This window comes from Tupaia chinensis, unplaced genomic scaffold (genome assembly GCF_000334495.1).
Source record: "Tupaia chinensis unplaced genomic scaffold, TupChi_1.0 Scaffold000429_1, whole genome shotgun sequence".
Taxonomy (NCBI): Eukaryota; Metazoa; Chordata; class Mammalia; order Scandentia; family Tupaiidae; genus Tupaia; species Tupaia belangeri.
This window is the reverse complement of record NW_006159934.1, coordinates 568,788-588,628: the sequence shown is the minus strand read 5'-3', so window position 1 is coordinate 588,628 and position 19,841 is coordinate 568,788. Positions and strand designations below refer to the sequence as shown.

Here is a 19,841-nt window from a genome sequence, read left to right as displayed (position 1 = left end):
GGTTCAGCACTAGGATATACATCAAGGAATGAGACAGCGGGGCCTGCTAATGGACTGACTGGATGTGAGAAAGAAGGAAAGATAACGAATGACTGAGGATAGTAAAAATGGGGGAGAAAGGTATGGCTCCTTAGGAGGCCGTTGGGAAATCAGAGGTGGAGGTGAGACCCTAGAGGTAACTGGAGAGTGTTAACGGCATAATGATTACGTTGCTGGACTCCCATGTAGTGGACTGTGGTTTAAGTCCCAGACTCGGTGGTTTTAAACTCACCATGGTCACATGTGCATGCATGCCCAAGATCCCGAGAGGAGAACAGAGAAGGGATTGCAGTGTGGCCATCTCCCTGGGGGGCGATTTCTAGCTTTCTGTCTCTGTCTCTCTCTCTCTGGTGAGCGCTGGTGCCCTATAGCAAAATCTCTTTAAATAAAAAAAAAAAAAAGTAAATGATCAGCTGTGTCAGAACTACTAAGCAGTCAGTTGTGAAAAGGACAGAAAAGACAAGTCTAAGAGACAAGACTAAGAAGTGACCACAGATTTGGCACTGGTGTGCTGATGGAAATGACCTAAGAGAATACAGTTAAAGATAAAGGAGAGGGAAGGGAGAGACACAGGAGCCAAGAAGGGATGGAGTCCAGGATATAAGTAGAGGACAGCCTCAGAAAAGAAGGGGACAGCCTGTAAAGTATGGCAAGAGGGAAGGCAAGAGGAAGGGGTGTGTGCAGGCTAATAAAGGGAGCCAAGGCTACATGGCCACCCCCAGACATCCTGGGGGCCCCAGGTCCCCAGCCCAAGGCAGGAGCAGACACAGGCCAAAAACTGTCTCCATTTCTAACACCACTTTGGTGTCACTGCACAGCTACACTTGAAAGGCCTGGGTGAAAACAGTCAAGTCTACCAAACAACAGCAGCACCCCCACTTCTGAAGCAGAGCTCAATCACCGCTTTACCTCTCATTAGTGAAGGTGGACTCCCTGGCCTCAACTTCATCCTGATTTTCATTCAGCCCCTGTAAGAATCAAAGAGGTCTTAGATCATCCTAGAGATCTGTCAATCCATCTGCCCTATTCCAAGAACCTGGGGACCCAGGTCTGAACACTTTGAACCAGTACATGGAGGCCCAGTCCTACAAGAAAAAAACAACACTTCTTTCAGGGACCTAAAGAGCAGAGGTCTCTGTCTTCAGATTATAGACAATTTAGCCATGCCAGGTTCTGTACCCTGGGGCTTAGGCCTGCTTTATGCTTTAGTATGTGTTCTCCTGCATGCTCTTCAGGCTGAGCCCCACTGTCTGGAATCCAAACGACATGCACCATCCAAGGTCCCTTACCTTTGGCACAAAGGTTGAAGGCCCAGCAAACAGACAGAGGTAGAACCTGAAGCAAAAAAGTATAAAGTGAAGACCAGCTTCATAAAGTCTTGAGAGAAGCCCTCATCCTCTCCTCCTGCCTGCCTGGGGCCCTGATGATATACCCCAATAGCACTCTAGTCCACCGACTGACCTGAAAGAGCAACACTACTACCCTATGCTAAAGTCCAGGCAGTACACTGGCCCCCAGTACTCACTTCTTTGCTTTGGCACTGTTGGGGTAGTCTACCACCATGCCACCGGTGAAGCCAGCCTTGGTGGCCTGGGTCGTGATCAGTTCCAACTGAGGAGAAAGACAGTGAGTCAGGCAGGGAAGGATAGAGGAACAGACAGCTCCATCTCCACTTCCCTTAATTAACCAGTCTGCTCCCAGGATGGCTCTTGCCTGGGAGGACTGGAAGTTTTATCCGACTTCGCCAATACCAAATCCCCAAAAAGGCACAAAGGAAAGTGCAGCCTAAAACCAGTCATGGCACACACCTCATGCAGGAGAATTATGGAACAAAGCAATTCCTCTAGTTCTTATATTGTAGGCCAGGGATCCATTTCTCTACTTAAACCTCTGGAAGTAAGATCACCAATTGGAAGCCAGGCTCATTTGCGTTATTAGTAAGGAACAGTTCATCATTTGTCTTCTAAGTCTGTACTTTATAAGCTTACCTGATCTAGGTCCCTCCCCCTTCTCTGAACTGCAGGTTGAGGGGCTCACCTGCTCTGAGTTCTCAGGGTACAGCTGCAGGACAGCTCTGCCTCCACGAACCTACGAGCAACAAAAACATCATTATCTTACAAAACCTCCTAAGGTCAGGAACTAGACACTATGCCCTTCCTTCATTCATGAAATATTTACTGAGTTCACATTATGTGCAGACACTGTTCTTATGGCTGGAGACACAGTTATGAACAAGAGATAGCCCCTAAACCTTTGGAGCTCATGTTACAGTGGGAAAAACAACTAACTGTTATAGGGACATGTGCCAAAAACTAATTGGGATAAAGTGTTAGAGAGTGACGAACTGGCAAGTTCTCTTTTGATTCAAGGAAGCCTTTCTCTGAAGGACAGTTGAGCAGAGATATGAGTCCAGTGGAAAACTGACTACTTAAACAGACGAGGAAAAAGCATCTCAGCAGAAAGAAGGGCAAACAAAGGCCCTCAGAACTTCAGGTTAACACCCATGTGTATGTGGGAGAAGTCATGTAATGTAAAAGATCAGTAGTAATCTACCCTAGGAAACTTGGTGGGGAAGGGAGGTGCTAAGGGAATACAAAAAAAAAAAAAAAAAAAAAAACCAGATCTTTTAAAAAGTAAAATAACTCACTTTTATGACTTAGGCCTTAACTATCACCTAATTCTGGTAAAAACTGAAACCAATCATCAGTTCTGAAGATAAGCTAAAGCTACCAAAGGCTCTCCAAGTGGTAAAATATCACCCTGTGTCCCATCCAAGGAAACACACCAGCAGTGGAGTGAGTAGTGGGGAGTCACAGGCAGTAGGCACTCTGGAAGGCGTACTCTATGTGGCCTGGACACATCTTCGTCTCCACTCTGCTCAGTCCATGCCCCCAAAACCACCTTCTCATTACAATTCAGCATAGCAGACACAAGAAATGCAATCAAGAGACATAGGTCCTATTTCAAGTTAGTAAATTGGTCTCCAATTTTGATTATTGGTGTATTCTGGGTTTGATTAGAGACTGTCAGCACACTGAACTCGAGCTTCTGTTTAGTATAAGAAACCGTACAGAAGTAACCATAAGTCCATGCCTATACATCCCATCTGAGTGGCTTTTCCATTATGGGACACCTTGACTTCATCACTCTAACTGCAGGGCAAGGGAGGGACAGGCAGCCCATCCACATCTCATACTCACGAGAACAGAATAAAGAGAAGAAAAAAAGCAGTACAGGCGCTTGGCAGGTATGTCGGACTTCTTGTTAGCATTACAGAGCCACTGCACAGCAGAAATGCTAAAAAGAAAGGGACCTAGTCAGAACAGACTGCTCCACATTGTTCCCCCCAGTCTCTTCACCATGGACTCTGCCACTATACATGGAGGAATTTCAGGTGAAGCCCCCTGCCCAGAGCTCTTCTTGAAAGCACAGGTCCACTCCAGGTCACTATTCGACAACACTGGACCAAACCACATATACAGAAGGGCAGCATTACTTCCCTCAGCCAATATAAAAGAAACTTTAATTTTTTTTTTTTTTTTTTTGGTCTCAGGGTTTTGTGCACTCACCATAGACATAAAGACAGAGGGAGAAAAATGAAAAATCACCCCCTAGGGTGAACGGCCACACCGCAATCCCTTCTCTAATTCCCTCTTGAGATTTTGTACACATAAGCAAACGCGGCTGTCTTTTTCTTTTTTTTTCATGACACTGGGTCCAGAATTTGAACCAGAGTTGGCCATGTGGGATCCAGCAGACTTAACCTCCACACCACCAGATGACCCCAACCCTGTTTCTATATCCAGCTCAAGTTTAAAATTAGTCAGCAAGTAAAATTTGTCTGTTTACTCTCCCTTGTTCCCTTCCTCTATATGAACAAACACTTTACAGTACTTATGCATTTGCTCTCATAAGTTATTTCCTTCCACTGTACTTTTTTCTTTTCTACTATACTCTTTTTAAAAAGAAATATTGTATTTATCTTTATTCATTTATTTATTTTAACATGCCCAGAGAGGGACAGAGTGAGAGAGAGCAAGAGAGTGACAAAACAAGCTACCAGGTCTAGGACTCAAACTGCAGTCAGTCATGTGGGAGTCCAGAGCTCTTCACCACACCACCTGCCAGCTTCTCTACTGTACTTTTTTTTTTTTGGAGAGGTTTTAGCTATAGGGCGCGTGCGTTCGCCAGACAGAGAGAGACAGAGAGACAGAAAGCGAGAAATCACCCCCCGGGGGATGGCCACGCTGCAATCCCTTCTCCTCCATTCTCCTCTCGGATCTTGGGCACGCACACACATGTGCACTGTTTGAGTTTAAGCCACCGGGTCTAGGACTCGAATCACAGTCAACTATGTGGGAGTCGAGGGACATAGCCATTACGCTAACTGCTGGTCTCTCTACTGTACTTTTTAAGAGTCTTCACAATTCATAGAATTGAAACCTTGGGACACCCTTGGGAGGTGATTTCTTGCTTTCTGTCTCTCTCTGGCAAGCACACATGCCCTATAGCAAAAAATCTAAAAATATAGTAATAAAAAAAGCAAACCTTAAGGAGTGGGGCCAGCAAGTGGTATAGTGGCTAAGGTACTGGACTTTCACATGCCCAACAGCAGTCTGAATCCCAGACACAGTAGCTTGAAACTCAAGCCTGGGCACACATGCGTGTGTGCCCCAAATCCCAAGAGTAGAATGGAGAAGGGACTGCGACATGGCTATTCCCCTGGGGGGATGATTTCTCACTTTCTCTCTCTGTCTCTCTAGTGAGTACAGGTTTTTCTATGCTCTCACTCCTCTTCACAACACTGGTGGGCTCCATGCCTCCCTAGTACATACGCCACACTCAGATTTATGTTAAGTTGCTTGGCCCACATCTTATAAACCAAACACTATTCTGGGACCAGCAGTTAGCGTAATGGCTATGTCGCTGGACTCCCATGTAGCCAACCACAGTTCGAATCTCGGACCTGGTGGCTTAAACTCACGCCCGACACATGTGCGTGCATGCCCATGGGGCGTGGCCATCCCCCCAGGGGGTGATTTCTCACTTTCTGTCTCTGTCTCTCTGGCAAGTGCACACGCCCTATAGCAACCCCCCCCAAAAAAAGGGACTTTTATTTCCAATACTCCACAGCACCTTGTCTAGTGTCTTACATACAACAAATGTTTAAAAAAGTTTGCCACAGACAGATTATACCACTGGCCTTTGGTATTCTGCAGCTAACATCTCATCCAATCATTACTAAAAAACAATAAATACCCTTGAAATGTCACCCTCGCTTGTTCCCAGATATAATATTAATTTTTTTCCTTACACAGGCCTCTATTCCACCTTTATATCATTCAACCTGGACCACTGAAGTAGATCTCCCCACAACCCCATGTAATGACTTTAACCTCCTTATTCCCTACTTCTACTCCCATGAACAAAACTACACCAAACAGTAAACAGAACTTACCACAGAACACAAAAGAAAAAGTGATTATAATAGCAATTTTAATGTTCTAAAATTTGTTAAGGTACCATGCACATGCTCAAAATTTGACCCTGATAATTTAGAAAGGATTCCCAAGTCACTGAGGAGTTTAGAGCAGTCTGGGCCCACTCCACTGGAGTTCTTCAAAAAGGAAACAAGATGGCTGCTAGGGCCCACAAGATGGCTCCTAGAGGCTCAAAGACCCCACCCCCACCCATGCATACACACAAAGCAGACAGACTCCATACCAGAGGAGCCTGAACCTGGCAATGCAAGATGATCCCAGGGACAAACAGTTTTGAAATACAAAAAAAATTTCTTGGGGGAGTACCAGTAGGTGGCATAGTGGCTAAGCAGTTGGACTCCCACATGGCTAACTATGGTTCAAGTTCTGGACCTGGCAGCTTACTTTCTCACTTTCCCTCTCTATCTGGTTCTCTCTGTAAGTCCACATAAGCCTATAGCAATTAAAAAAAAATTATAATAAATAAAATAAGTAATTCTATTTAAAAAACTTTCTGGGGACCAACAGTTAGCCTAATGGCTTTGTCGCTGGACTTCCATGTAGTCGACCGCGGTTCAAGTCCCGGACTCAGTGGCTTAAACTCACGCCAGGCGCGCGTGTGCATGCGTGTCCAAGATCCTGAGAGGAAAATGGAGAAGGGATTGCAGCGTGCCAGCCCCCCCCGGGAGGTGATTTCTTGCTTTCTGTCTTTCTGTTTCTGTCTTTCTAGAGAGCACACGCACCCTATAGCAAAATCCTCTCAAAAACAAACAAACAAACAAACAAAAAAGCTTTCTGGAGCCTTGCTAGACCTTATAAATCTGAAAACCTCAGAGAACGTTTATTTCTAAGTATTCTGTGTGCGACTGTTACACAGCCAGGTTTGGTAAGCACTGACCTATAAAACTAAGAGAAGGAAATGGAGGCCCTCACCTGATACAACCATCAAAGGAACCTGGTTTGAAGGGAATGCCCTGGCCCATGTCCCCCAGAAGCAGGTCTCCCTCTGTGTCTCGGTCCAAGGCTGCATCTAAATTGAAGAGGAGGAAGTCAGAGAAACACACGATACCTACAGCTGCTCCATACTCATGAGGGTAACCTGTCCTGATGCCAAATAGGACATACTTACCCAGCATGGCAGGGCTGATGTCAATGCCCACCCAATAGTGTCCATTATTAGAAAGATAGTCTCCACTAAGCCCAGAACCACATCTGGAAGAGAGACAATCAAATAGGGACTCAGTGTGAATATCAAAGACATTCCACTGCCTAGACAATGTGAACCAGGTCTCAGGATCTTACCCAATATCCAACAGATAACAGGGCTGACCCTCAGGCAGATAAAGGAGCTCCAATGCTCGTCCTGCCATCTTGGTCTGGATATCAATCAAGCGTGAGCTGGGAAGGCAGAAACACAAGCAAGTGGTAAAGGAGCTGCCTAGGCTAATACTTCCACCAGGCCAGAAAAGGCCAAGGAAAGAAAAGAGACAATTCTAGTTAGGTACCCTTCCCTGACCCCTTTATCTGGTAAATCTAACTTGGGCTCAACAAACTCAACTACAACTATTTAAAAGTGACCCCAGAAGTCCACATAATGCAGCAATATGCTATTTTGTTGTGACATAAGTTATAACCATAATTATAACTCATCTACAAAGAGAGTTGAAGAGGACAAGCCATTCAGATAATAAACATCAGATATCTGCAACTCTTACCAGGTTTTGATGCTCTATGATTTAAGAACATTTTTCTGGAAAAATTATCTATGCATTTACTTCCACACATAAAGATCAACAATGCACAACAAAAACCTACAGCAGACCTGTCCATAAGAAACGTAATGCAAACCACATGACTTTCCAATAGACACCATTAAAAGAAAATAAATATTAACAGTTCATTTAAGCCACTGTGTATATATTACTTAACCCAATGTGACAAAAATATTACTTCAATACTTAACATTAAAAAATCACTAAAATAGTTTACATTTTTCCATACCAAGTCAGTGAACAAAACAGATCTAAAGTAAACGTGGCTTTCACAAGATCAAGGGAAAGAATCCAAATGGAAAAGCCCCAAAGTCCCTCAGCTAGAAAAATGTTTACATTTGATACATAAAGACAATTAGACCAGAGAATTCTGCTGAGCTCACTCTTGGACGCTAATTTGAACTGAAAGGAGAGAATGCATATCTGCAGAATTTTCTACAGAATAGCTTAAATTGGAAAAGGCAGGCTTGCAGTACCTACTCCAGCATTTACCTGCAAAATGATTGTGTAGTTGCACAAATAACTATCAGCTATGAAACTCAGACAATGCTTACACTAGCGGCTGTGGCAAAGATTTAGCTAAATAATACAAATACAATAAACATACTATGAATATCAATTCGCTTCCCCCCAATTGTACTGAAACTTTACCAGTGTCCTGGTAAATAATATAGGCCTCCTGCCTATTTTTCCACACATTTAAAACAAGCTGTCGCACTGATCTTTGAAAACCACCTAGAACAGTAGGTACTATCACACACACGCACACCCCCTCAAAGCTGAGGTTTCCGAGGCCTAGACTGTTCGGTGACTTTACCGGGGTCAGAAACACTATCAACACTCAGGCCTCTCCCTTCTCCCACTCCCAAATTCTACATGCGTTCCAAGCAATGCCCGAAATCAGGGCAACTTGCCGGTTCCCGACACCCGAAAGCTACACAATATCCAGGCTCCGCTCACTTGCGAACGTATTTCCGGGCTTCATTCTTGTCATAAAACTGTGGAAGAAAATAAAGAGAAATAACAGGTAGCATATGAATCTAACGCGGCAGGCCTAAGAGAAAAGCCCGCGAGCCAAACGCCTCACCAGCTCAGGTGGTCCGCCGTGCTCCGGTCTCCGGCCGCGAGACAACATCCTCACTCTTCAGCAGCACGCCGGGTACTGGCGTCTCTCAGAGCCTGGCTTTTATGTCATCAGTTCCGCTCCCGCCTCGTAATACGCATGCGCGAACCTCTCTCCCCGCCTTCCTTCTAACCCTATTGGTTATAGGGCCGGCGGGCTGAGACCAAGCCGCGCCTCCTATTGGTCAGTTCATTTTACACCGCCCGCCTTATCAGTTCAAGATGGCAGCCACGCGCGGTCTGTGGTGGTCGCGGCAGTTATTGTGGAGGTGGTGGCAGGCCTGTGGACCGCCACAAATTTCGTCATCGGATCCGGGCCTGGGCACGAGGACTTATACCCGGAGCGACGGCCCATATTCGCGCACCGCGCTCTATGAGCTTCTCGGCGTCCCTCCCACAGCTACACAGGCGCAAATCAAGGCGGCCTATTACCGGCAGAGCTTCCTCTACCACCCGGACCGCAACGCGGGCAGTGCCGAGGCTGCCGAGCGCTTCACGCGCATCTCCCAGGCCTACGTGGTGCTGGGCAGTGCCACTCTCCGGCGCAAGTATGACCGCGGCCTGCTCAGCGACGAGGACCTGCGCGGACCCGGCGTCCGGCCCTCCAAGGCTTCCGCAGCCGACCCTGGCTCTCCCCGCACCCCGCCAACAGCTTCTCGGGCCTACGACAGTGGTCGGGCCGCCCCCGGCGCCAACCGCCCGATGTTCAACTTTGATGCCTTTTACCAGGCGCACTACGGAGAACAGCTAGAGCGCGAACGGCGCCTAAGGGCCCGACGGGAGGCCCTTCGCAAGCAGCAGGAAGACCGAGCCAACAAGGGCTTCCGCTGGGACGAGGTGCGAGACACGGTTTTCATTTTCCTTTTCCTCGGAGTTTTCATCATCATCGGCTTTCGCGTTTAATGAGAGAGAGGAGGGAAGGGGAGCTGCCCCCAGCCATCCCCAAGAAAACGGCTTTTTCTGTCTTCTGAACCCGTGGTTTTCCGTAGTCTACCTCTGCTGGGGTCCGAAGGAACTGAAGCCCCCCTGCCCTCCGCCACCCTCCTCGCTTAGCAGGTGGTGTAACCTGCACATCATACTGAATGTGCCAGAAAAGGAGACTATTGTGCCCAAGAAAGAGGCCCGAAGAAAGAGTCCCGAAAGCCCAGGAGTGAAGGGTTTTCTGGAGTCTCTGGGTACCCGCTTCCAGAAGTTGCCTTCCTGATGTTGTCAACTTCTGGAACACTTGCTCTAGCTATATTGTAAAGCCCCGAGGGAGATTTATCTGCTCCAGCCGCACGTTTATGTCTCGGGGCTCCTCTTTAACCTTGAAACGGGCAATGTGACCAACTGTTGGCTGCCAAAAGAAATTTTCTGGGGTTGTCCAAAACTATATTTCTGTGAGTTCCCCAAGCCCTCCATGAGACCTGACCCAGGGTAAGAATGTAATCTGTGGAAAGCTTGCCATTTCCCTGTAGTCAAGTCCACACTCTCCCTTCTGTCTGTGGCATGTGGAAATGGAAAACAAGGTCATCAAGCATAAGGAATGAGTGTTCCCATGCCCATATTTGATGTATGACCTTGGTGAATTTACACTGGGCATGGCAGCAGAAGAGTAAATCGTTTGCTCTCTTGAGGTTTGTCACGCTTTATTTTTTTTCCATAGTTGTAATTCACAGTGTGTATAACATGATATTAGATGAGCCAAGTTTATCCTTGGGACAGTGTGCCTGCCACCTGGTCTTCCCTTTACCCACCATCTCTTTTGCTAACTGCACCTCATCCCCTCCCAGAAATAGAGCAACAAACTTGGAGTATGGCCTGTGCTCCTGTTTAATATGCAGTGTCTATCACAGGCCCAACAAGCCAAGTTCTTGAAACAAGGCTGCTTGAGGCTAGGAAACTTCAGGGGTTTGGACAGATAGCACTACTGAGGGCCAGGAGGCTTGCTATTTGAGGTGGAGACTAGGTGTCTTACACAGAGCTGGCAGAAGCTTGGTTCTTTTTCTCACCCTGTTTCTACTTAAGCTAAACAGCTGGTCATCACCTGGTCAGAGCTGCCGTAGTAAGGCCTTCTCAACCCTGAGTAACAGGATGTGGAGTGGGTGCTTGAATGTAGGTGCTTGAATGTTTCTGTGCTGGGGTAACCTATGTGTAAAGCTATAGGAGACAAAGAAACCCTTGTAGAAGGTTTACAGCAAGAATGAGAATTCAGGGGCTTGCAGGTGGCGTGGTGGTTAAGGGTGCTGGATTCCTACATGGCGACCACAGTTCAAGTCATGGACCGAGCAGCTTACTTTCTCACTTTCTCTCTCCCCTGCTGTCACTCTGGTCAAATTAAAATAAATAAATAAAGTTAAATAAAATAATTCTTTAAAAAAGAAAAAAGAATGAGAGCTCAAGTTTGGGGTCTAAACAAGCCAGAAGTACTTTTACACATTAATACCAATTCCTGAACTCAGTGTTTTATGTAAAAAAGTATAAAAACCTTGTGTAAATTGAGATTAAATCCAGAGCCTAGTCCAATTTCATCCCTCTTGAAAACTATTCAGTTTTTTCTTGCTTTGGAGGTTCGGGGTAAGCGCCTATGATTCAGTAGTGGAGATTTTAGCCAACTCTTTTGCAGACCTGCTTAGCTCAGGGAGTCTTGGTTTGGGGAAAGGGAGACATGTACTTTTAAGGAGAACATTTAATGTTATTATGTTTCATATTTGGAAAACAAAAGGGAAAGTCTGTTCTTTTGGAAATAGAAACTAAGATGTGGAGCTCAGCAAAATGTAAGAAGCTAGTGATTCTCAACCAAGAAAGCAGGACATGATAGAATTCTTGGTGCAAGGGCATTTTGTTTCTATCAAAAGAGTTTGAGCTATCTTAGGTTTGTAAAAACACAAGAAGTCTTGGGAACCAGCAGTTAGCGTAATGGCTATGTCGCTGGACTCCCATGTAGTTGACTGCAGTTTGTTTCCCGGACCCAGTGGCTTAAAACTCATGCTGGGCATGTGTGCGTGCGTTCCCAAGATCCCGAGAAGAGAATGGAGAAGGGATTGCAGTGTGACCAACCCCCCTAGGGGGTGATTTCTTGCTTTCTGTCTCTGTCTCTCTCTGTCTGTCTGGCGAGCGCACACGCCCTATATCGAAAACCCTCTCCAAAAAAAACAAAAAACACAAGAAATCTCTAATAACATGGGCTCCTTGACTGAGACTCTCAAGTTTGTTATCCCTTGGTGAATATCACAGCCAAGAATGTTCCCCATAGCCCCAGAACCTGGAGATATATAGAAAGTTCTAGAAGGTTTCAAATGGAGCTTCTGAAACATTCCCAAACATTTTGTCTAACTCTAAGCAGCATTGTCAAAAAGTTTATCATTCAGCTCTAAGTCTCTCCCCATCCCCTAGCCCAGAACTAGGTCCACCATAATAACCTGTTCATTTTAGACCAAAGCTGAGCTCTGAGAGATCCTGCTCTCTGCCCTCCCTAAAACAGTCAGGACCTTCCATGGAAAGAGAAATGTGTGGGAGGCTTTTTGAAAGACCCCAACTGGTTCCCATGGTAACATCCCCCTCACCCTTTCCTGACCTCTTGGGCCTTTCCTTTTTCTTCCTAACTTGCCCTAAAAAGGGGAGGTGAAAGTAAACTGTGACAGTAGCTCCTGCCTTTTAGGGACTATTTTTCAATTCCTGATATTGGAGGAAGGCTTAGATATACCCAACTTGTCTTTTTTATTTATTTATTTTTTTTTGAGAGGCTTTTGCCTTAGGGCGCATACGCTTGCCAGACAGACAGACAGAGACAGAGAGCAAGAAATCGCCCCCCAGGGGGGATGGCCACGCCGCAATCCCTTCATTCTCCTCTTGGGATCTTGGGCCCGCAAGCATATGCACCCGGCGTGAGTTTTAAGCCACTGGGTCTGGGACGCGAACCGCAGTAGACTACGTGGAAATCCAGCGACATAGCCATTACACTAACTGCTGGTCCCTGTCTTTTTAATTCTTTTGGTCACAAACTAAAACAAAACACCCCAGAAGTTTGGGCCTAAAATGGAAGACTAGAGTCAGAGGGGCCCAGCTTGCCCTAGGCTGTAGGGGTGGGAACATATGCAGTGCTTGCTAATACAGCACAGGGCTAAGGAAGCAATAAGCACAGGTCGTAAATGGAGAGATACAAACAACAAAGCAGGAATCAAAGATGCATGTCTAGACAATTATGGTATTGTCTTTTGTCTTCCTTAGGACTTTATTCCTCCTGAGCTAAGCTACTTTTCCCCCTCTGTTGCCTTGTATTTATTTATATATTTAGTAAGATTTTGTTATATGGCACGTGCCCCCCAGCGGATGGCCACGCTGTAATCCCTTTCTCTCCAATCTCCTCTCAGGATTTTGGGCACACACATCCATGTACCTGGCATGAGTTTTAAGCCTCTGGGTCTAGGACTTGAACAGTGGTTGACTACATGGGACTCCAGCAACATAACCATTACACCATCTGCTGTTCCTATACATATACATGCACACACACATATATATGTGTATATATATATTTTTTTTTAAGAACTATTTATTTTATTTATTATTATGTTTTAATCTGACCAGAGAAACAGACAGAGAGGGAAAGTGAGAAAGCAAGTCACCAGGTCTGGGACTCAAACTGTGGTCAGCCATGTGGGAGTCCAGCACCTTAACCACCATGTTACCTGCTGGCCCATTGCCTTTTTATTCCTACCTTAGGGCACACATGCCCATCAGAGAGAGGGAAAGTGAGAAATCACTTCCCCCGGGAGGTGGCCATACCACAGTCCTGTCTCCTACACTCTCCTGTAGGGATTTTGGGCATGCATGCCCATGTTCCTGGTGTGATTCTCAAGCCACCAGGTCCAGTACTCAAGTTGCAGTTGGCCATGTGGAAGTCCAGAGCCTTAACCACTATGCCACCTCTTGTCCCCCCACTCCCTGTTGCCCTTTATTATTGAGGAAAATGCCCCTTCATGGATCCCAGGGTTGATGAAGTAGGACTTTGTTCTACTTGCTTCCTTTTGAGGTTCTGACATTTCATTCACCAGATGCACCTTTGGCTTCTGTAATGGTCTCAGTATGAGCCAAGATGCTTAACAATAGCCTCTCAGGACCAGCAGATGGAGTAATGGTTATGTTGCTGGACTCCAACATAGTTGACCGCCATTCAAGTCTCAGACCTGGCTTGAAACATGCTGGGCACGTGTGCACATGTATGCCCAAGATCCCAAGAGGAGAATGGAGGATAAGGGATTGTGGTGTGGCCATCTCCTTGGAGGGGGGGTGATTTCTCGCTTTCTGTCTCTCTCTTTCACTGTCTCTCCAGCAAGCACATGCACCCTATAGCAAAAATCTCTCAAAAAAATAAATAAGTGGACTAGGGCCAGCCCCCTAGCCCAATGGTTAAGGCAGCCAGATCCCACATGGCCAGCTGTATAGTTTGAGTCCCAGAACCAGTAGCTTGAGAAATACACCAGGCCCATGTGTGAATGTGCCCCAAATCCTAACAGGATGGAGAAATGGAAGAGAAGAGATTCCAGGGTAACTATTCCCCATGGGGGGCTGAGGTGCTTTCTTCCTTTCCCTCTCTCTCTCTCTCTCTGGGCAGTGTATGCATCCTCTGGCAAAAAAATTTAAAAAACAAAAAAACTGGACTCTATCCTGACCTTTATCTCCTCCCAGATCTCAGCCCTGTGATGAAGTCACACTGCCACCTGCCTGTGAGCAAGATTGAAGGGGAAGACCTGTCTGGCCTGCCCTCAGCAGCTCAGCTCTTGGATCCAGCTGGCAGTCCTGATGAGTTTGTGCAGAGTAGCTGAGTGTCCCTCTGTCGATGGGTTAAAACTAGTGAGATCTGAGTCTGGACCTCATGACCTTGCAGACACGTCCATGCAGAGTTTATTTCTCATCACCCGTTCTGAGGTAAGGTCCAAGTGACACTATAGATCTAGCCATCTCACTGTTTTGAACCTGGGGTCCTGTCAGTCTTGAGGTAGGTAGACTTTCCCTCCCATCCTTTTAAGTCTCTTTAACGTTCATACGCTCCGCTCTGTGAGGCAACCACTGCTACTGAAGAAGCCTTGTTTCAAGAGAACCAATAGCATACAGATTTGTGGTTGATCAGGCCACAGCCAACCTGCAGGTAGTATTTGACTAAGTATCCTAATAAAAATTTTAGATGAAGCTCAAAACTTTGAAGACTCCTCATGAAAATACAGATTTCCAACCTCTCAAAAAATCAGAAACTCAGGGCCAGCAGGTGATATGATAGTTAAGGCACTGGACTCGCACATGGTTGAATCTGGAATCCAGAGGCTTGAAAATCACACCGGGCACATGTGTGCGTGTGCCCAAAAAAGCCCAAGAGGGGAATGGAGAAGGGAATATAGTATGGCTATCCCCCTGGAGGATGATTTCTCACTTTCCCTCTCTGTCCAGTACGTGCATGTGTGTTAGGGCAAAAACCTAAAAAAAAAAAAAAAAAAAAAAAAAACCAGGAAGAAAACCTGCCACCATTGTGTTCACATAGCTGCTTTGCCATGGGAGAAGCTGAGACATTTTTTTTTTCAAGCTGAGACATTTTATCTCTCTTTTTTTTTTTTTTTTGCTATAGGGTGCGTACACTCGCCAGAAAGACAGAGAGAGACAGACAGAAAGCAAGAAATCACCCCCCGGGGGAATGGCCACACCACAATCCCTTCTCCATTCTCCTCTTGGGATCTTGGGCACACATGCACATTTGCCCAGTGAGAGTTTAAGCCACCGGGTCCGGGACTCAAACAGCAGTCGACTACATGGGAGTCCAGCGACATAGCCACTATGCTAACTGTTGGTCCCAAGCTGAGACATTTTAGATGAGATATCACTCCTCAGTTTGCTGCACTTCCACCAACAGAGGTGAAGTGTAAAAGGCCTTTATCACACACTTAACAGCATTTTTCATAGACAAATAGTTCTCTCCCATGTCTGTCAAGAGGTCAAACCAAAAAATTAAAAAACTGAGGAGAGGAGTATTTATTTGTAGAAATGTACTGTTTAGGGGCCAGCCTGTGGCCTAGTGGTTAAAATGGCTGGATCCCACATAGCCAACGGCATAGTTCAAGACCCAGACCCAGAAGCTTGTTCAACATGCTGAGTGTGTGTGTGTGTGTGTGCCCCAAATCCCAAAAAGACAGAAAAATGGATTATTGTGCCATGACCATTTCTCATTGGGGGTACTTTCTCCTTTTCTTCTCTGTCTCTCTCTCTCAAGCACGTACACCCTCTGGCAAATTTAAAAAGGTAAGAAAGAAAAATGTACTGGGACCAGCAGGTGGCATAATGGGTACGTTGCTGGACTCCCATGGAGTCCACCAAGACCAAGTCCCAAATCCAACAGCTCAAAAATGGGCGCAGGAGCATGAATGCCCAAAATCCTGAGAGAATGGAGAAGGGATTGTGGCATGGTCATCTCTCCAAGGGATGATTTCTCTCTCTCTGTCTCTGTCTTTGGCAGGCGCATGCACCCTATAGGAAAAATTGGTCTAAAACCAAAAAGAAATGGACTGCTTTGTTCCTCTGGCATGTTCCTGGCCTCTACAGGTGTTACGAGTTGAGTTTACAAATCCCTAGGCTACATATGTTGCCACAAGAGCCTGCACAAGAAGGCTGAATATAAATCTTATTTTCATTGTGGGACAAGAAGAATCTTTTGAGAGGTCTACTGCAATGGTCAGGTTTTAGAAAAAAAGCCAGCAGTCCTTTGGTGCAATAACACCAATTCCTCTACTCAAGTCTTTTGTGTAAAATCTTTATATAAATTGGGATAAACCCACAGCTAGTTCTTCTTGGTCTCTTGGAAACCCTTTGATTTTCTCTTGCCTTGGAGGTCAGGGGCAAGCTCTTTGGTTGACTATGCAGAGACATTTGAGCTCACTCTGATTCAGGCCTGGTTTGCACCGTGAGCCTTGACTGGTCAAAAAAAGCACATTTAAAGTTATTATGTTTCCAATCTGGAAAACAAGTGGAGAAGCTTAGGAAAATATGCAGAGGCTAGTAACAAGAAGGTATGAATCTGGAATATAACAAGTCTATTTCTTGTTTTTTTTGAGAGGTTTTTGTCTTAGGGTGCTTGCACTCTCAGGAGAGACAGAGACAGTTCAAGAGGGGAGATGGAAAGAGGGAAATCACGCCCCAGGAAATGGCCATGCCGCAGTCCCTTATCTTCCATTCACCTTCCAGGATCTTGGGCGTGCACACACATGTACCCAGTGTATTTCAATCCACTGAGTCCAGGACTCAAACCGCAGTCGGCCACATGGAAGTCCAGCGACATAACCACTACGCCATCTGCCGGCCCCCAGCCTTTCTCTCTTTATCACAAAGGGGTGGAGGTTTTGTTATTTGGGGGCAAGGGTAATTTTCAATTAGTAAAAACTGCTGGTTCTGGTTCTTACTAGCTAGGACCTTTCTCATAGCCCCCTTGATGTAGACCCTCAAATTTATTCTCACACAGAATCACAGCCAGACACATCCCCTGGGTACCCAGAACCCGGATACAGAAAATTCTAGGAGGCTTCAAGTTGGGGGGGATGGTGATATGTTAATGACTTTTTTGTTTGTTTTTGTTTTTGAGAGGTTTTTGCTATAGGGTGCGTGCGCTCGCCAGACAGACAGAGAGAGACACAGAGATAGAAAGCGAGAAATCACCCCCCAGGGGGGATGGCCATGCCGCAATCCCTTCTCCTCCATTCTCCTCTCGGGATCTTGGGCACGCATGCACACTCACCCGGCGTGAGTTTAAGCCATCGGGTCCGAGACTTGAACCACAGTTGACTACGTGGGAATCCAGCGACATAGCCATTACGCTAACTGCTGGTCCCTGTTAATGACTTTTTTTAAATAATTATTTCACTTGGAGCCAGCAGGTGGCGCGGTGGTTAACGTGCTGGACACTCCCACATGGCTGACCACGGTTCGAGTCCTGGACCTAGTGGCTTGCTTTCTCACTTTCCCTCTCTCTCTGTCTCTCTCTCGTCAAATTAAAATGGAAAAAAAAAATGAATAGTTTAAATAAATAATTCTAAAAATATATGTTATTTTACTTTAATTTTATTTATTTACTTATTTTAACTTGACCAGAGAGTGACAGAGAAAGGGAGGAGTGGTTGGGGAGTGAGAAAACAAGCCACCAGGTCTGGGACTTGAACCATGGTGGGCCATGTGGGAGTCCATCGCCCCTAACCACACCACTGCTGGCCCTCAATGATGTTTTTAACCATCTAACTCTAAGCTTTTGCTGTGGTCCACCCAGAACCAGGCTCATTCCACCCCAGTGGTCCATTCCCACCTGTCTCCGATCTTTTTCAGGCTGGAGCTAAACTGTGAAGGCCTCACTCCTTATCCCCTCTAAGGCTAGCTGAACTCTCTGTGGAAGGTGAGGTATATAGGAGGCCTTTGGAAGGACCCCATCTGGTTCCCATGGTAACATTCTGCTCCCTTTCCAGTTTCTCTTACCTGGGTCTACCCTTTTCCCTTTTTTTTTTAGGGAGAGATTTTTGCTATAGGGGATATGCACTCAACAGAGAGACAGGAAGTGAGAAATCACCCCCCTGAGGGGATGACCACACCACAATCCCTTCTCCTCTTTGTATCTTGGGCACTAACACACACGCACCTGGCCTGAGTTTTAAGCTTCCAGGTCCAGGACTCAGACTACAGTTGACCATGTGGGAGTCCAGTGACCTCGCTATTTCGCCATCTGCTGGTCCTGGTCTTCCCTTCTCTCTCTCTTACCTGGGGCTGAACCAGACCCTGGAAGTTAACTGCTGCTTTCTAAAGGCTGCTCTCCAATCCATGATATTGGAGAAAGGCCCAGTCGTACTCATCCCTAGTCTCTTTTCTCTTTTTGGTTGTAAACTAAAACAAAACTCTCCAGAAGCTTGGACCAGGAATGGGAAGCCAGAGCCCAGCCTGCCCTCAGCTGTGGGGAGAGGCTTCTGAAGCAGGCACTTGTGCTTCTGGTGTCCTCCAGCAAGAAAGTAAGAGAACCAAGGCCAAAGTAGGATGGAAGGAAGTTCCCCAGTGGGCACTCTCAGTGTTTTAACGGCACCCCTACGAGGGGTGAATCCAATCACCTGGCTTGCAGAGCTTGTTAAAGTTCACAGACTAGTCCCTCCCACTACTTCCTAAATCTCTAGGTTCCATCCAGCAGTGACTCAGGCACTGCTCACATATCTTCAGGAATTGGGGATCATCTACCTCTAGAAGCAGCCCTAACTGAACGGGCTCACAAGGGAGCTAAAGTCTAGCTCCCTGTGGTTTCCATCCATGGTCTCGGCTTTGACCTCTGGCTCTACATGAAGCAATCCTTTAGAGATTCAAAAGTTAAGTATCACATGCCACACACGTGTATTTCAAACAGATCCCTCAACTGTTCCTTACACGGCTTAGTCCCACTCCTTTCTTATCCTTATTACTCTAGAGGTGCCATTTTGGGGTTCCCTCTTACAACATTACATTTCTGTAAAAAGTACAGCCATCTCAACACCTCCCTCTTTCTAAATGGTCATATCCCTATTGACATGGACCAAACCACATTAGTTTTGTGGCTATAGCATTCTGTCTCCTCTTGTTTGCAAAAACATCCATGCCTCCCTGCCAAACTTCACCTCACTAGACTTGACCTGAGTTGATCCAAGGTGTTTTCCTGCTCACCCATCTTCCTGTCCCACATTCACTGGCCACGCTGGCCACCTAGTGTTCCCCCTAGTTGAGGACAGATGTATTCAGTACTACAGAACCCCCTCCATTACTCAGTGGAGGTGGCCATTCGACAGACCAGAGAAGTAGCAGGTGCCATCCTGATTGGGCTTACAGGAAAGAAGGTGCACACAGGTGAGGCAGTTGAAGAATTGTGATGAAGCAGAGTGTGCTTCCGGCCAGAGTGTTGGGAAGTTAAGACTTAGAAAATGCTCTCGTAGGTTGGTAATCAGAAGGCTTCATGGAAGAGGCAGCAGTGGTGCTGGGCCTGAAGGACAGCTGGGCTTTGGATAGGCAGAGAGGAAGGAAGGGCATCTCAAGAATAAGAAGCGCTGGAGCTGAGATGTGGAGCCTGCAACAGCAGAGCGGCTGGCTGAGGAAGTAGAGAGGAGTCGGGCAGCATCGTCATCCTCATCATCACATTTATTGACGGCCCCTAGGAAGCGGGGCTGGGGACAGAACATACAAAGACAAGGACCTGCCCTCAAAAAGGTTCCATTCTAAGGAGACAGGGACAGAAAAATACAGAATGGTCTTTCCTAGGGATGGCCCACTCTCACCTGTGCAGGTGGCAGACGTCTGTTGGGAATGGCCCCCGCCCGTGCACCTCCACCTCCACCCACCTCCCTCCAGCTACCCGGTCTTCTCCAAAGTGAGATACAGACCTCAGTGAGGTGCTGTTGATTTTTTTTTTTTTTCA

The 19,841-nt window shown here is 46.4% G+C and overlaps 2 protein-coding genes across 5 annotated transcripts in view; one reads left to right on the top strand and one right to left on the bottom strand.

The window, feature by feature from the left end:
* The window catches only part of BUD23 (BUD23 rRNA methyltransferase and ribosome maturation factor), an 11,830-nt gene extending 3,344 nt beyond the window's left edge, over positions 1-8,486 (bottom strand). For 2 of the 3 annotated variants that reach the window (XM_006154973.3, XM_014590311.2), the window contains exons 1-10: positions 8,379-8,486; positions 8,252-8,289; positions 6,822-6,917; positions 6,649-6,731; positions 6,453-6,549; positions 3,240-3,336; positions 2,077-2,127; positions 1,565-1,650; positions 1,329-1,374; positions 949-1,007 (exon numbers count right to left, since the gene is read on the bottom strand). In XM_006154973.3, coding sequence (XP_006155035.1) covers positions 949-1,007; positions 1,329-1,374; positions 1,565-1,650; positions 2,077-2,127; positions 3,240-3,336; positions 6,453-6,549; positions 6,649-6,731; positions 6,822-6,917; positions 8,252-8,289; positions 8,379-8,426 — 701 coding nt within the window. In that variant the 5' untranslated portion in view covers positions 8,427-8,486. The remainder of the gene's footprint in view (positions 1-948; positions 1,008-1,328; positions 1,375-1,564; positions 1,651-2,076; positions 2,128-3,239; positions 3,337-6,452; positions 6,550-6,648; positions 6,732-6,821; positions 6,918-8,251; positions 8,290-8,378) is intronic. The other variant, XM_027774389.1, reaches the window with a different exon arrangement.
* Positions 8,487-8,559: 73 nt separating this feature from the next.
* DNAJC30 (DnaJ heat shock protein family (Hsp40) member C30) lies at positions 8,560-14,620 on the top strand. 2 transcript variants are annotated; one of them, XM_027774391.1, is made up of 2 exons: positions 8,560-9,250; positions 14,084-14,620. In XM_027774391.1, the coding sequence occupies exons 1-2, from the start codon at positions 8,636-8,638 to the stop codon at positions 14,096-14,098; spliced, it is 630 nt and encodes a 209-aa protein (XP_027630192.1). In that variant the 5' UTR covers positions 8,560-8,635; the 3' UTR covers positions 14,099-14,620. The 2 variants fall into 2 exon arrangements, with proteins under 2 accessions (XP_027630192.1, XP_006155033.1); XM_006154971.2 differs by lacking the exon at positions 14,084-14,620 and having other exon boundaries at positions 8,560-10,026.
* The last annotated feature ends 5,221 nt before the right edge of the window (positions 14,621-19,841 follow it).